Source organism: Hippocampus bargibanti, linkage group LG17 (assembly GCF_051943395.1).
Source record: "Hippocampus bargibanti isolate YZ-2025 linkage group LG17, ASM5194339v1, whole genome shotgun sequence".
Taxonomy (NCBI): Eukaryota; Metazoa; Chordata; class Actinopteri; order Syngnathiformes; family Syngnathidae; genus Hippocampus; species Hippocampus bargibanti.
Genome location: NC_142750.1, coordinates 11166144 through 11180661, shown reverse-complemented (window position 1 = coordinate 11180661; position 14518 = coordinate 11166144). Strand labels below are relative to the sequence as shown.

Sequence of the window (14518 nt, the reverse complement as noted above, 5' to 3'; positions counted from 1 at the left end):
AAAGTGTCCAAAATCTGCAAAAAATTGAGCTGCGAATTGAGCATTTTCAGAAAGTCCCGCCTCCAGTTCGTGACGTCACGGCAAGACGTCTTGCATTGCTTGAGAATCAAAACAATGGCTTCAGATTCAGAGAATATGCTTTCTTGTTACACATCCAGTTATGAATATAATTCAAATAGTTCTGAAGAGGAAAGCATACATGTTTGCAATCGATTAAAGAATTTATTCCATGCCATTTTGAGGCAACGTTGGGGAGAAACGATCACCAGAAAAGAGGCACAAAATGGCGACCTCCTGTGGCCACCTCCTTTTCCACAGGCTGATAGATTCCTTATATGGAGCTTGGACACCCTCTTCTGGCGGCTTTTGGGTGCAAAACAAGGTTTTCAGACCAAACAATACAGCAAAATACATTGACGTGATGGAAGGACTGCTACAGTGTGTCTTTTTTTTTTCGGTCAGGGGGCGTTCCTTTAGTGACATCACGTACGGACTCGTCACCAACTCAAAAACAAGACTTCCTGAATATTCAGTCTTAAAACGTAAAATATAGCTATATGCGGTGGAATCTTTGTAAAATACACTCAGTAGAAGTCATTTGAAGCCATTTTACAAATTATGGACCCAACTTGTCCGGAGACGTCGGTTGTCCTTTAATGCTGATAACAAGGCAATTGAGAACAAATTCTCATTTGCAATTCTGACCTGTCCAAGATGCAATGGAAGAAAAAAAAGTATCCCAAAAATAAATACAATTACATTAGAATTCCTAATTTTACCTTAACTCTGTATCGAAACCCTACCCAAGTTTTCAGCACATTATTTTTATATAACATTAAAGTGCAGCAAATGTAGTGAGTAATTGTTTGAAAAGTGTATTTGCATAGGATGTCAATTCAGCCCCTTTCCTGTTTGTTCTGATCATATGAAATATTTCCTGTGGTACCAGCGACTTCCTAACGGGCCCTCGTCTATCTTGGATGAAGGCGAAGTGGACCGGCAGCGCGAAGGGGAGATAGAACGACAGCGATCTGAGTTGGGGCAGCTCAAGGAGAGGCTGGCGCTCATGTGCAGACAGGTATCGCAAACGCCGGACAACAATTCAGACTTGATGAATGCTACACTATGTTTAAAGGACAACCGACGTCACTTTTTTGTTTCTTAACTGACATCAGAAAAACGTTTTATAGCATCTAAAATACCCAAAACATGCAGTATGATATTTTTAGTGAAATACAAAACACCAATAAAAATGACTTAAAGTGTCAAAAATCTGCAAAAAATTGAGCTACGAATTGAGCATTTTCAGAAAGTCCCGCCCCCAGCTCGTGACGTCATACCAAGACGTCTTGCATTGCTGGAGAATAAAAACAATGGCGGGGGGGAATGTCGCACCCAAAAATGGCCACCGCTGTTATGAGGAATGAATCAGCCGTTTCCACAGGCTGATAAATTCCTTCCATGGAGCTTGGACTCCCTCTTCTGGCGGCTTTTGGGTGCAACACAAGGTTTTCAAACCAAACAGTACAGCAAAATACATTGACGTGATGGAAAGACGCTACAATGCATCTTTTTTACGGTCAGGGGGCGGTCCTTTAGTGACGTTACGTACGGACTCGTCACCAACTCAAAAACAAGACTTCCTGAATGTTCAGCGCGAGTCTTAAAACGTAAAATATAGCTATATGCGGTGGAATCTTATTAAAATACGCTCAATAGAAGTCATTTTAAGCCATTTTACAAATGATGGACATAACTTGCCCGGAGACGTCGGTTGTGCTTTAAGAAGTACTCTATCCACTTCCAGAGGGTTGAGGTTGCATTAAGTGATGTAATCTTTACGCCACTTGTCAGGTTGGCGAGATTGAGGAGCAGCTGACATCCGCAAGGAGAGAACTGACGCGATCTGAGGAAGCCAACCACAAACTGCAACGGGACGTCAAGGAGGTCACATTACACTTCACCAATACATTTCAGTGCTTGTATCAGTTTTTGAAAACGTCACCCTTGTTCAAAACCACGACCATGTTTAAAAAAAACTCATCCGAGCCCTAAATCTTGTTTAATTAAAACCGCAATTCTGATTTAAATGCTGAATCCAACCAGATCGGAAAACCCTTCTTTGAAACTGGTTGAGCTCCCTTGAAACTCAAATGTAAATCCTTACATTTCATAAAACCCGACATTGCAACCCTTATACCAGTGGTTCTTAACCTGGGTTCGATCGAACCCTAGGGGTTCGGTGAGTCGGTCTCAGGGGTTCGGTGGATCCCCCGCCACAGAGGTCCACCCCTCAGTCTAGACTGCAGTTAGTAGGCGCAGTCATTGGAAGAAGAATTTGCATATCAAACTGGTGGGGTTCGCTGCCTCCAACAAGATTAAGAACCACGCCCTTTTACTGTCTATACACCCGAATTTGACCTCTTTAACTCATTCGCTGCCATTCCTGAATTTATTTGGGAACCGAAAAGTGTGCCGTTGAGTGCCATGACGTTGAGGCCCGTTACCGAATTTGTTCTGGTTTTCGTTTTTTTTCTTGCGGGGATGCCGATAAAGCACTGGTCAGACCTCTGGCAATGTTTTTTTCCCTTCCACAATGGAGCAGCCTTTTGTCCGTGTTAGCGCTTTGTTTCAGCTTCAGCTGTTGTTAAAGCGCTATATAAATCAACTACGTATGTGTTATATTGTATTTTGTACAGCCGCCCTCATTTCAAGCTCAGATACCCCCAGACCCAAATAACTCAGGAATTACCGCTTTTTTCTGAAGAGAGTCTAAGGTTAAGGTTTATGTAATCCTAAAACTCAATTATCTGTGGGTTCTGCAATTTGAGTGAAAATGACAAAAACCCTGGCACTGGAGTGGACACATTTTCTGGCAGTGAATGAGTTAAAATCCTAAACCAGTCTTAAAACATCAATGCGTTTCTGAATTTGTAACCACAACCATGTCTGAAAATCATACTTTGCAGTCCGTGATTTAAACCCTGACCCAACCTTGAAAACCAAATTAGAAATCATAATTTGTGGTCAACGCCCTAATCTTAGCTTCAAAGATATTTTGACAAGCTTGCTTTCAAAATCCCAAACAACTCATCAAGCCTTAATTTGAAATCCCAATTCTCATTTAAAACCCAACATTGTGTAAAATCTGAACCTTGCCTTGAATCCTTATCCCAGCCTTGAAACCTTACTTTCATGTAGCCACTGACAGTAACTTCCAAGACGTGACACATAGTTTGTGTTGTAACCTCTCAGGCTCTATGTCAGAGAGAAGATATGGAGGAGAGAATCACCACTCTAGAGCGCAGGTGCAGTATGTTTTTCTGTATTTCTATATCCCGGTTATCCCCTCTAACGAACCGTGCCGCTGCCTGCAGGTACCTGAGCGCCCAGCGGGAGGCGACATCTCTCCACGACATCAAAGACAAGCTGGAGAACGAACTGGCCAGCAAAGAGTCTCTCCACCGACAGGTAGGGCAATACAAAAATGAGTTGCCCTTCGCAAGCATGGCACTATGCTAATGCTCCACTCAAATGCTGCCATCGGTTGGCAGAGTGAGGAGAAGAACCGTCAACTTCAGGACCGGCTGGATGACGCCAAGCAGAAGCTTCAGCAAACCCTGCAGAGGGCTGAGACGCTGCCCGAAATCGAAGCGCAGCTGGCGCAGCGGGTGGCCGCCCTCAACAAGGTACGAATGCTTCAACAACACAAATACATTACTTCATGTGTCCACTCCAGTGCCAGGGTTTTTGTCATTGTCATTTGAATTCCAGGACTCACAGAATATTGTTTTAGGACTAGATAAACATTCTACATAAACATTCTCTTCTTTCATTAGAAAAAAAAGAGTTAATTCCTAAATTATATGGGTCTGGAGTTATATGAGCTTGAAATGAGGGCGGCTGTCCAAAATACAATGCAATACATGCATATTGGTTGATATAGCGCTTGAACAACAGCTGAAGCTGGAACAAAGCGCTAACATCGAAAAAAGGGAAATGCTGCCCCAAAAAAAAAACATTGCCAGAGGCCACGGCGAGCGCTTTATTGGCACCCAAGCATGAAAAAACAAAACCCGAAAAAATTCTGTAATGGCGTCATATTTTCAGCTCCCGAATAAATTTGTCAAAGGCAGTGAATGGCTAGCTAGCTTTCTATCTACTTGAGTTACTTCCGGGTTGAGTGAACGCTGCCGCGAGTGGCTGCTGCTGCTCACCCACAGAAAACCTGTGACTGTAATGTGACCTTGAGATTTTTAAAAAGGCGCTTATAAATGAAATGTATTATTATTATCATTATTATTATTATTATTATTATTATTATTATTATTATTATGAGTTATAACATCAATACTTCAAAATACTGGATAGCGTGTTGTTCAAAGCACAGGCACTGGACATGTGTGTTGAAACAGGGCCTTAAAGGACAACCGACGTCACTTTTTTGTTTCTTAACTGACATCAGAAAAACGTTTTATAGAATCTAAAATACCCAAAACACGCAATATATTTTTATTCAAATGCAAAACACCAATAAAAATGACTTAAAGTGTCCAAAATCTGCAAAAAATTGAGCCGCGAATTGGGCATTTTTAGAAAGTCCCGCCCCCAGTTCGTGACGTCACACCAAGACCAAGATCAAAACAATGGCTTCAGATTCGGAGAATATGCTTTCTTGTTACACATCCAGTTCTGAATATGATTCAAATAGTTCTGAAGAGGAAAGCATACATGTTTGCAATCGATTAAAGAATTTATTCCGTGCCATTATGAGGCAACATTGAGGGGAAATGTCTCACCAAAAAAAGAGGCACAAAATGGCGACTTCCTGTGGCCACCTCTGTTTCCACAGGCTGATAAATTCCTTATATGGAGCTTGGACGCCCTCTTCTGGCGGATTTTGGGTGCAACACGAGGTCCCAAGACCAAACAAGTACAGCAAAATACATTGACGTGATGAAAGGACCGCGACAATGCGTCTTTTTTTTCGGTCAGGGGCGTTCCTTCAGTGACGACATGTACGGCCTCGTCACCAACTCAAAAACAAGACTTCCTGAATATTCAGCGCGAGTCTTAAAACGTAAAATATAGCTATATGCGGTGGAATCTTATTAAAATACGCTCAGTAGAAGTCATTTGAAATCATTTTACAAATTATGGACACAACTTGTCCTGAGACGTCCGTTGTCCTTTAAATGAACTGATTATTACACGTCACAAAAGAATCGCCAGCGTTTCCCGAAAACATTTTTTTTCTCTTTGAGGGCTGCCAAAAAGAAATGTGCCATGCTGCCAAACAGCTTTAGCGCACACAAATTAGCCTGATGCGTGTCAGGACAGGATGGACGCATGATAGCGTGCTGATGCCTTTCTTGCTTTTCCTGTTTCCTCCTCTTGCTCCTCTTCTGCTTCTCATTATAATCATTCTCATCTTCCTCCCCATCTTCAACATCCTCATCTTCCTCCTCTGCCTCCTTCACTTCATCCTCTTCCTCTGCCTCATTTTCCTTTTCTTCCTCTTCCTCATTCTCTTCCTGTTCTCTTTCTCCTCTTCATCTTCACGGCCTCCTCATCTTCTTCCTCCTTCTCTTCCAATTTTCCTCCTCGTGTTGCTTTTCCTATTCTTCCAGGCTGAGGAGCGCCACGGTAACTTTGAGGAGCGACTACGGCAGATGGAGGCGCAACTGGAGGAGAAGAACCAAGAGCTGCAGAGGGTGAGTCACGCTTGGCTTTTCCTCGCCATCTTGACCGTGGCGGCGCACAAAGGTGCTGTAATTTTCTAAAGCGAAAGATGACAATCTTGTGTGGAACGCAAGAGTTGTTATGAATGCGTTTTTCACGCCGCTTTCATCCTCCTTTTACTTCACTTGTCCCAAAGGCCAGGCAGCGTGAGCGGATGAACGACGAACACAATAAGCGCCTCTCGGACACGGTGGATAAGCTGCTGTCTGAGTCCAACGAGAGGCTGCAGCTGCACCTCAAGGAGAGGATGGCCGCGCTGGAGGAGAAGGTAAAAATTTGCGGTAGTCATCATCATCATCATCATTATCATCCAATGATTGTGCAATATTTTGCGATGCTCGTTGATAAGAATTTTGATTCCATATGGAAACTGTTTTGTGATTCTATCATCCATTGTGTCTTCAATATGCTATCATGAAACCTGTGGTCCCCTCTCTTGACAGAACACTCTTTCCGAGGAGCTGTCCAATATGAAAAAGATTCAGGATGATCTTCTAGCAAACAAAGTGAGGCTACTTCTGCCCTCCGAATTCACGTTCAGATTTTTATGCTGACTTTCTCACCACCTCTCTGCGTGTCCTCCACCAATCAGGACCAGCTCATTGCAGAGCTAGAACGCCTCCAACTTGAACTCGATCAGCTGAGAGCCAGGCCCGGCGGCTCTTATTCCAGGTGGGGGGGAAAAAACGATCCAAATGTTCACGATGAGCTTGTAATGCTTATTCTGTACTTGCATTCTTTTGTGCACTTCTACGTTGTCTTTACATCGCATGACTTCATTCCTGCCGACAAGTCACTAGAATTAATCCTTTCATCCGCTCTCTTATCTGAGATTGCATCTTTTCGTCTCCTTAGTCGATCTTTGCCCGGAAGCGCTCTGGAGCTGAGGTATTCCCACGGTGGCGGCTCTCTTCCTATGGGTTCCACCACTCACCTGGACACCTTCGGGAACGCCTCTCTGGGCGGCAGGCGAAGTCTTCGAGCACGATGGAGCTCAGCCAGGGAGGACTCCACCAAGGTGGGTTTGGAAAATGAGCTTGTGTTTTCAGCCTTCTATGAGTCGGCATAGAAATGTTCAGTCTCAGTCACTCCTTATTCCATAAAATTCCACACAGTGGGCAGCGTGCAGAAAAAAAATCTTTAAAGTCAAGAATTCTGACACAAAGCCTGTTTCGGAATTTCAAAGTGAAAATTTTGCTGTCGAAGTTTTGACATCAAAAAGATATTGTAAACCAACAAATCTGAATAATTTATTCTGATTTTGAAATCTTCGTTCAAACGTTTGCTTTATTAAATAAAGCACACGTTTGATTTGAAAAATAATCTTTTTTTTTTTTTTCTTGAAGAAGTTGTCGGCCACCCGGGCAGAGACGTTTTGTAAGTTGTACGCCTGACGGAAAAGTTGCACGCCCCGGGCGTCCGGGCAGGCTATTTCAGACACTGTTAGGGGGGTGAATGAAGGTTTAAAGTGTCCTTGAAAGTTTCGAAAGACGCTCATAAATGAAATGTATTATTAAATTGGATTAGCCTTTATTAGTCTTGCAGTGGAGAAATTTACAGTTCACAGCAGCAAAGTGATGAAAGTAAGAGGAAAGGAAAGGAAGAAGTAGGAAAAACAAAAAACAGGACCTGCTGTAAATGCAGCCACTCTCGCGGCGCCATCTTGCAGTCAAACAAAAAAAACTAAATAACAAATAAATGTGACACAACACAAAAGACACAGTCATTCAATCTTACACACATCTAAAAGCAGACTAGATAAAAGAGGAGAGGATCAAAGCATCCTTTTCACCAGTGGATCAGGGATGTCATGGTGAAATGTGCACGTCTGCTAGAAGCTAAACGTTGAAAGCAAACACAAAACTGTAGCATCCATTGATGAAAAGAGATCGTCTCACATCTCATGTCCCATGTAAATCCACTTCAATTCCAAGCTGCGACAGATCCACATATGCTTCGGCGCTCTGCGCTGACGCTCCTTCTTATCGCGGGCTCCTCAAGCCATGCAGCCGCAGACTGTCCAACAGCACTGACCTTTCCGCTGAACAAAGCGGGGCTGTGAAAATGCTGCCCATTTACAGACAATTATTATTATAATAGTACAGTATTTGATTGTGTGTCTTTGCAGTACACGGACTGGGCGACGGGGGCGCTGCTGGGATCCAGCTACGACCACAGCGTAGATGTGGTGTGCTCGGACGACGATGATGACGGCGACCATCGCTTTGGATCCGAGCTGTTGTCACCCAGCGGGCAGACGGACGTTCAGACGCTAGCCATCATGCTGCAGGAACAGCTGGAGGCCATTAACAAGGAGATCAAGTAAGATTGCCATTTATGGTTTATTAATTCATTCACTGCCAGACGATGTGCAAAAATGTCTACACTCCAGTGCCAGCGTTCTTATCATTTTCACTCACATTCCAGGACCCTCAGAATATTGAGTTTTGGGACTACATAAACCTTCAATGCAGCGTCGGGAACCTTAGACTCTGTTCTTTCATCAGAAAAAATAGTTAATTCCTAAGTGGTATGGGTCTGGAGTAATATGAGGTGCAAGTGGGGGCGGCTGTACAAAAGGCAAATGATTCCCCTCGTGGAAGGGAAAAACATTGGCAGAGGTCTGACCACCGCTTTATCGGCACCCCCACGCAAGAAAAACCAAAACCCGAACTAATTCGGGAATGGCGCTCCATGTCATATTGTCAATTCCTGAATAAATTCGGGAATGGCAGTGATTGAGTTAAACTTTTAAGCTACATGCGACAAGCTAGGCTAATGAAACCCCTTTCCCCAGGCTTATCCAGGAGGAGAAAGAGAACACAGAGCTGCGTGCTGAGGAGATCGAGAGCCGTGTCAGTAGCGTGGCCCTGGACAGTCCTCCCATCCCCCCATCCTCACTGGGGAGGGACGGCAGTGGGCGAGGCTTTATCCCATCCTCCATCACCTCCTCTACCCTGGCCTCGCCATCGCCGCCCAGCTCGGGACACTCCACCCCACGCCTGCCCCACTCTCCGGCCCGTGACAACGACAGACAGGTGGGCTGGGAATTAGTGAGTCCAATTGTGTTGATGACCTCCAGTGGGATACAACTGTGGGACTGTTTAACATTTCAGAGCAACAGAGATGACGATCGCTCTCTGGCCCTCCTCGACTCCACACCGCCGCCCACGCCGCGGGCTTTGCGCCTCGATAGGATGACCCTCACCCACCCAGGGGCCCTACTGGACGACCCCCGTGAGTTCCGCAGGTAAGACATAGCGCTTCGTTTTCCGCTTTTCTCTTGTATACTGGTGTTTTAAAAGACAACTGACGTCACTTTTTTGTTTTTTAACTGACATCAGAAAAACGTTTTATAGCATCTAAAATACCTAAAACACGCAGTATGATATTTTTATTCAAATGCAAAACACCAATAAAAATGACTTAAAGTGTCCAAAATCTGCAAAAAATTGAGCTGCGAATTGGGCATTTTTGGAAAGTCCCGCCCCCAGTTTGTGACGTCACGCCAAGACATCTTGCATTGCTTGAGAATCAAAACAATGGCTTCAGATTTGGAGAATATGCTTTCTTGTTACACATCCAGTTATGAATATGATTCAAATAGTTCTGAAGAGGAAAGCATACATGTTTGCAATCGATTAACAAATTTATTTGTGCCATTTTGAGGTAACATTGGGGGTAAATCTCTCAACCAAAAAAATAGGCACAAAATGGCGACCTCCTGTGGCCACCTCCGTTTCCAAAGGCTGATAAATTCCTTATATGGCGCTTGGACGCCCTCTCCTGGCCTTCTGGCGGCTTTTGGGTGCAACACGAGGTCCCCAGACCAAACACGTACAGCAAAATACATTGACGTGATGGTAGGTGTTGGGGTAATTCGCCATACAAACATCTCTAAACATCGCTTGCTAATCTTTTTTGTTTACATTTTGGACTTCCTGATACGTCATATCCTGCCTTCCTTTACATGATGTCGCATTTACATTACGTCACATGCTTTCGCGTCACACACGGCGCGTCGTATAAAATGCTCTCCCTTCTAGTTAGTCTCTCTCTCTCTCTCGCCGTGAAGGACCGCTAGAATGCGTCTTTTTTACGGTCCTTTCGTGACGTCACGTACGGACTCGTCACCAACTCAAAAACAAGACTTCGGGAGTATTCAGCGCGAGTCTTAAAGCGTCAAATATAGCTATATGCGGTGGAATCATTGTAAAATACGCTCAGTCGAAGTCATTTAAAGCCATTTTAAAAATTATGGACACAACTTGTGCGGAGACGTCGGTTGTCCTTTAAAAGTATTCTGACCCGGCTGCGATACCTTTAGCCTGTCAGCAGATGGCAGCAGCTCCAACAGCAGTCAGGACTCCCTGCACAAGTCCAGCAAGAAGAAGAGCATCAAATCGTCTATTGGACGACTCTTTGGGAAGAAAGAGAAGGGGAGGATGGGACAGCCTGGACGGGACGGCTCAGCCTCACTTGGTAAGATGGTGTGAGAAGTGCAGTCGTGACCAATTCACGAATTTGACATTCACTCATTCACTGCCACACCTAAATGTATTCGGGAATTGAAAATATGACTTTGAGCGCCATTTCCAAATTTGTTCCGGCCTTGGTTTTTCCTGTGCTGGTCAAACCTCTGGCAATGTTTTTCCCTTCCACAAAGGGGCAACATTTCCCTTTTTTTCATGTTGCCGCTTTGTTACAGCTTCAGCTGTTGTTAAAGCGCTATATATTTATACATAATAGATATGTATTGCATTGTATTTTGGACATCCACCCTCATTTCAAGTTCATATAACTCCAGACCCATATACGTAATTTAGGAATGAACTCTTTTTTTTTCTTCATTTTTTTTTCTCTGAAAGAAGAGAGTCTATGTCTCTGTAAGCTCTCAGTCGTACAGGAGTGGTCCATCGATTAAAAGGTTTCTTCAGCCGTCATCTGTACTTCTTTGAAGGTGTCAGACGTTTCGCTTCTTATCCAAGATGCTTCTTCAGCGAACTAAAGTCTTACTGGTAGTATCGGCCCTATAAATATATCCCTAATGTCCAGACATGGCGGCACCGGACACTGCTATGATAGGTCCCTACTCTAAGGTTGGGGGGAGCAGAGAACCACTCCCTGCAGCCCCACCGATTGTTCCTACATTCCTGACTAACGACTGGCCTGATTGCCCCACTCCCGCCATGTCTGGACATTAGGGATATATTTATAGGGCCGATACTACCAGGAAGACTTTAGTTCGCTGAAGGAGCATCTTGGATAAGAAGCGAAAGGTCCGACACCTTCAAAAAAGTACAGATGACGGCTGAAGAAACCTTTTCATCGAAAGAGAGTCGAAGGTTTTTTACGCTACATTGAATGTTTATGTAGTCCTAAAACGCAATATTCTGTGGGTCCTGGAATTCGAGTGACAATGACAAAAACCCGGGCACTGGAGTCGCCGCATTTTTTCACATGCCTGGCAGTGAATGATAATAACATTTTTGAAAGAAACTGTACACTTTGAACTTCGTGTGCCTCTACCAGCATCAACACCTTCTGAAGACCTGGCCTCCGGTGATGTCATGGGAATGAACAAAACTGGAACTTTAGGGCCGGCAGACAAAGACCGGCGCAGCAAGAAAAAGTGAGTGGCGTATTTCTCTTCACTTAAAAAGAAAAGCTGTTATACTTCAGATTTCATATTCATATACTTAGGCACGAGCTTTTAGAAGAAGCGTGTCGCCAAGGTTTGCCCTTCGCATCTTGGGACGGTCCCACTGTCGTGTCATGGCTGGAGGTACTGGATTTTTGTTAAAGTCCCCTTTCCCAAGTCATCTTTGGCCTCACGCTGCTGCTAACTTTCTTTCCTACCAGCTGTGGGTGGGCATGCCCGCCTGGTACGTGGCGGCCTGCCGGGCCAACGTGAAGAGCGGCGCCATCATGGCCAACTTGTCGGACACGGAGATCCAGCGTGAGATTGGCATCAGCAACCCGCTGCACCGACTTAAGCTGAGGCTCGCCATCCAGGAGATGGTTTCCCTCACCAGCCCCTCGGCCCCCGCCAGCACTCGCTCGGTCAGCCTCTTCCGCAAATGCAGCGCTTACATCCAAAGCATTCTGTGAATAATGACTTGCCAGTTCCTTCTGCACCGAAACACTGTTGCAAGTCTAGCGATTCATTTTGAACAAAAGTATCCAAGTAAACTACTGTACTGTATTTACCGGTATATAAGGCGCTGATTTTCTTCCAAAAAAATCACCCTTCACCTTATACGCAGGTGTGCCTTATATGTGAAGTAATATTGAGCCACAAAAGGTCTCGCAACGACTGTCAACAGCCATGACTCCATTTCCCCCCATAGAAGAAGTCATGCGTAACCCAAACCTTATAATGTGGTGTACCATAACTCCTTCATTGCCATTGGCAAATTTCTTCGGGAATTGAAAATATGACGTAGAGCGCCATTCCCGAATTTGTTCAGGTTCTGTTTTTTTCTTGTTTGGGTGTCGATAAAGCACTGGCCATGGTCCCTGGCCATGTTTTTTCCAATCCACAAGGGGCAGCATTTCCCCTTTTCCACCTTTTCCTTTGTTCCAACTTCAGCTGTTGTTAAAGCCCTATAGTATAGAAACCAACATGTATGTTTTGCACTGTATTTTGGACAGCCACTCTCATTTCAAGCTCATAACTCCAGACCCATATAATTTAGGAATTAACTTTTTTTTCTGATGAAAGAAGAGAGTCTAAGGTTTCTTACGCTGCATTCAATGTTAAAGTAGTCCTAAAACTCAATATTGTGTGGGTCCTGGAATTCAAGTGATAATGACAAAAACCCTGGCACTGGAGTGGACATATATTTGCATGCCTGGCAGTGAATTAGTAAAAAAATGGAAAACCTTTAGATATTTATATATTATATTTGGAAAACCTTTCTTCATTCATTGAAAGTGCGCCTTATAGTCCGGTGCGCCTTATACTGTAAATGGAAAAAGTTTGAAAATACACCATTCATTGGGGATGCGCATTATAGTGAGCTGCACCTTATACACTGGAAAATACAGTACTTTCAATCTCCATAAACTTTCATGGCTCCCCAAAATGAGGGAAGGCGCAGAATCTGGCACTATCTCTCATAGTTAAACACGCATCAGTGGTTCATAGTATTGTTTTCAAGCTGCTTTAAAAACTTTTAATTGGTTGTTAATGCATCAAAAGTGTCATGATTTGAAGACAAAATAATTGTCTTCATTAAATTAATAACCAGGAGAAGATGGATTCTGGTTAGTCAGTTGAGCGGTTAGCATAAGTAGATTGTAGGGTTGGAAGATTTAAAATTAGTCGGATCCTGTTCGAGTTGGCTGGTAAACAACAGCTTCAACTCCACAGAGACGAATAAATCGTTTACAGATGAAACACATTAATGCTCTGAGAAACAGAATGTCCAGTAAAACTGTCCAACAAACAAATTCAGTGACAACAAAAAGAAGATAACACAAATAAATGTCAACATCAATGATGTAATAAAAAGCCTGCATGCATTTTCCACCAGTGCTTTTTCAATCAAATCTAGATGAGAACCGAAAGCTTCATAACTCAAAAATAAAATAATAAATACAAAAAAATCTAACTCATACTCACATGTATTTACTTTTTGAGTGTTATTTCACAAGTAAATTGGTTCTAAGAAAGCTAGAATATGGAAGTGTCTTTCAAGGCAATCCAGTGCTGTCATCTCATTGTCTCGTTTTTGTCTCCCTCCCCATGGCCTGCAGTCGACCAGCAACGTTTGGATGACCCATGCTGAGATGGAGTCCTTGAACGCAGCAATCAAGCCGCCGGTCAGTGCCTGTCATTCTTTATTAGTTCCAAATATTTTTTGACTATTTATTCGGATGTATGTGCAGTTTAATAGATGTTATGTTTCTACCTGTTTTAATTTTTGTAGATATTGTTTGCAGATTTATTGATTTGGGATACAGATGAACTTTTTTTAGATCCACATTGATGATTCTCCTTCCTCCTCCTCCTTTTCTTCTTCTTCTGTGGTTGTGTCTCGTAGTGTCGAGCATCTTCTTCTTCTTGTCCCTCTGGTTGCCGTTTCACTGTGAACCGCTTCCAGCTAATTGCCCGTTCACTAACACACTCTTCCTCCCTTTGTCCTATTCCTCCCTTTTTGTCCTCCTCGGCTGCTCCTCTGCTTTGCCTTCATCCCCACTTCCTCCTGTTCCTTTTCCTTCTCACGACCTCCTCCACCACCACATCCTTGATCTCTCTCTCTCTCTCTCTCTCTCTCTCTCTCTCTCTCTCTCTCTCTCTCTCTCTCTCTCTCTCTCTCTCTCTCTCTCTCTCTCCCTTTCTCTTATCCACCCCCTCTTCTCCTCTCGACTTTGCAGGAGCTGAAGGAATTTAGCTGGGACCAGGTGAGGAAAAAAAAACTATCTTGTATGCTCATGAACCACATTTCTTTTTTTAATGGGCAGATAGATTAGACATTGCTTTGGTCTTTGTACTGTAAAATGGCAGGGAAAAATGGATTTGCAATGTCCCCATTTAGATCCTGGCGTACGGCGACATGAATCACGAGTGGGTGGGCAATGATTGGCTGCCTAGCCTGGGACTGCCGCAGTACCGTAGCTACTTCATGGAGTCACTGGTGGACGCCCGTATGCTCGACCACCTGACGAAGAAGGAGCTGAGAGGGCAGCTCAAGATGGTGGACAGCTTCCACAGGTAAGGGACAATGAGTTCTGTTAGATTACTCATCACGTGAAGGGTAGGAATTAGATC

General features: G+C 43.9%; 1 protein-coding gene across 1 annotated transcript in view; it reads left to right on the top strand.

Moving 5' to 3' along the window:
- Nucleotides 1–14518, top strand: part of ppfia3 (PTPRF interacting protein alpha 3) — a 29160-nt gene that overhangs the window by 5146 nt on the left and 9496 nt on the right. The window contains exons 6-25 of the mRNA XM_089018612.1: nt 950–1078; nt 1855–1947; nt 3256–3308; nt 3378–3471; nt 3555–3689; nt 5631–5714; nt 5879–6010; nt 6186–6248; nt 6335–6414; nt 6598–6760; nt 7871–8064; nt 8540–8780; nt 8859–8992; nt 10070–10224; nt 11275–11374; nt 11446–11527; nt 11605–11805; nt 13504–13569; nt 14125–14151; nt 14286–14461. Of these exons, the coding sequence (XP_088874738.1) occupies nt 950–1078; nt 1855–1947; nt 3256–3308; nt 3378–3471; nt 3555–3689; nt 5631–5714; nt 5879–6010; nt 6186–6248; nt 6335–6414; nt 6598–6760; nt 7871–8064; nt 8540–8780; nt 8859–8992; nt 10070–10224; nt 11275–11374; nt 11446–11527; nt 11605–11805; nt 13504–13569; nt 14125–14151; nt 14286–14461 (2402 nt within the window). The remainder of the gene's footprint in view (nt 1–949; nt 1079–1854; nt 1948–3255; nt 3309–3377; nt 3472–3554; nt 3690–5630; nt 5715–5878; nt 6011–6185; nt 6249–6334; nt 6415–6597; nt 6761–7870; nt 8065–8539; nt 8781–8858; nt 8993–10069; nt 10225–11274; nt 11375–11445; nt 11528–11604; nt 11806–13503; nt 13570–14124; nt 14152–14285; nt 14462–14518) is intronic.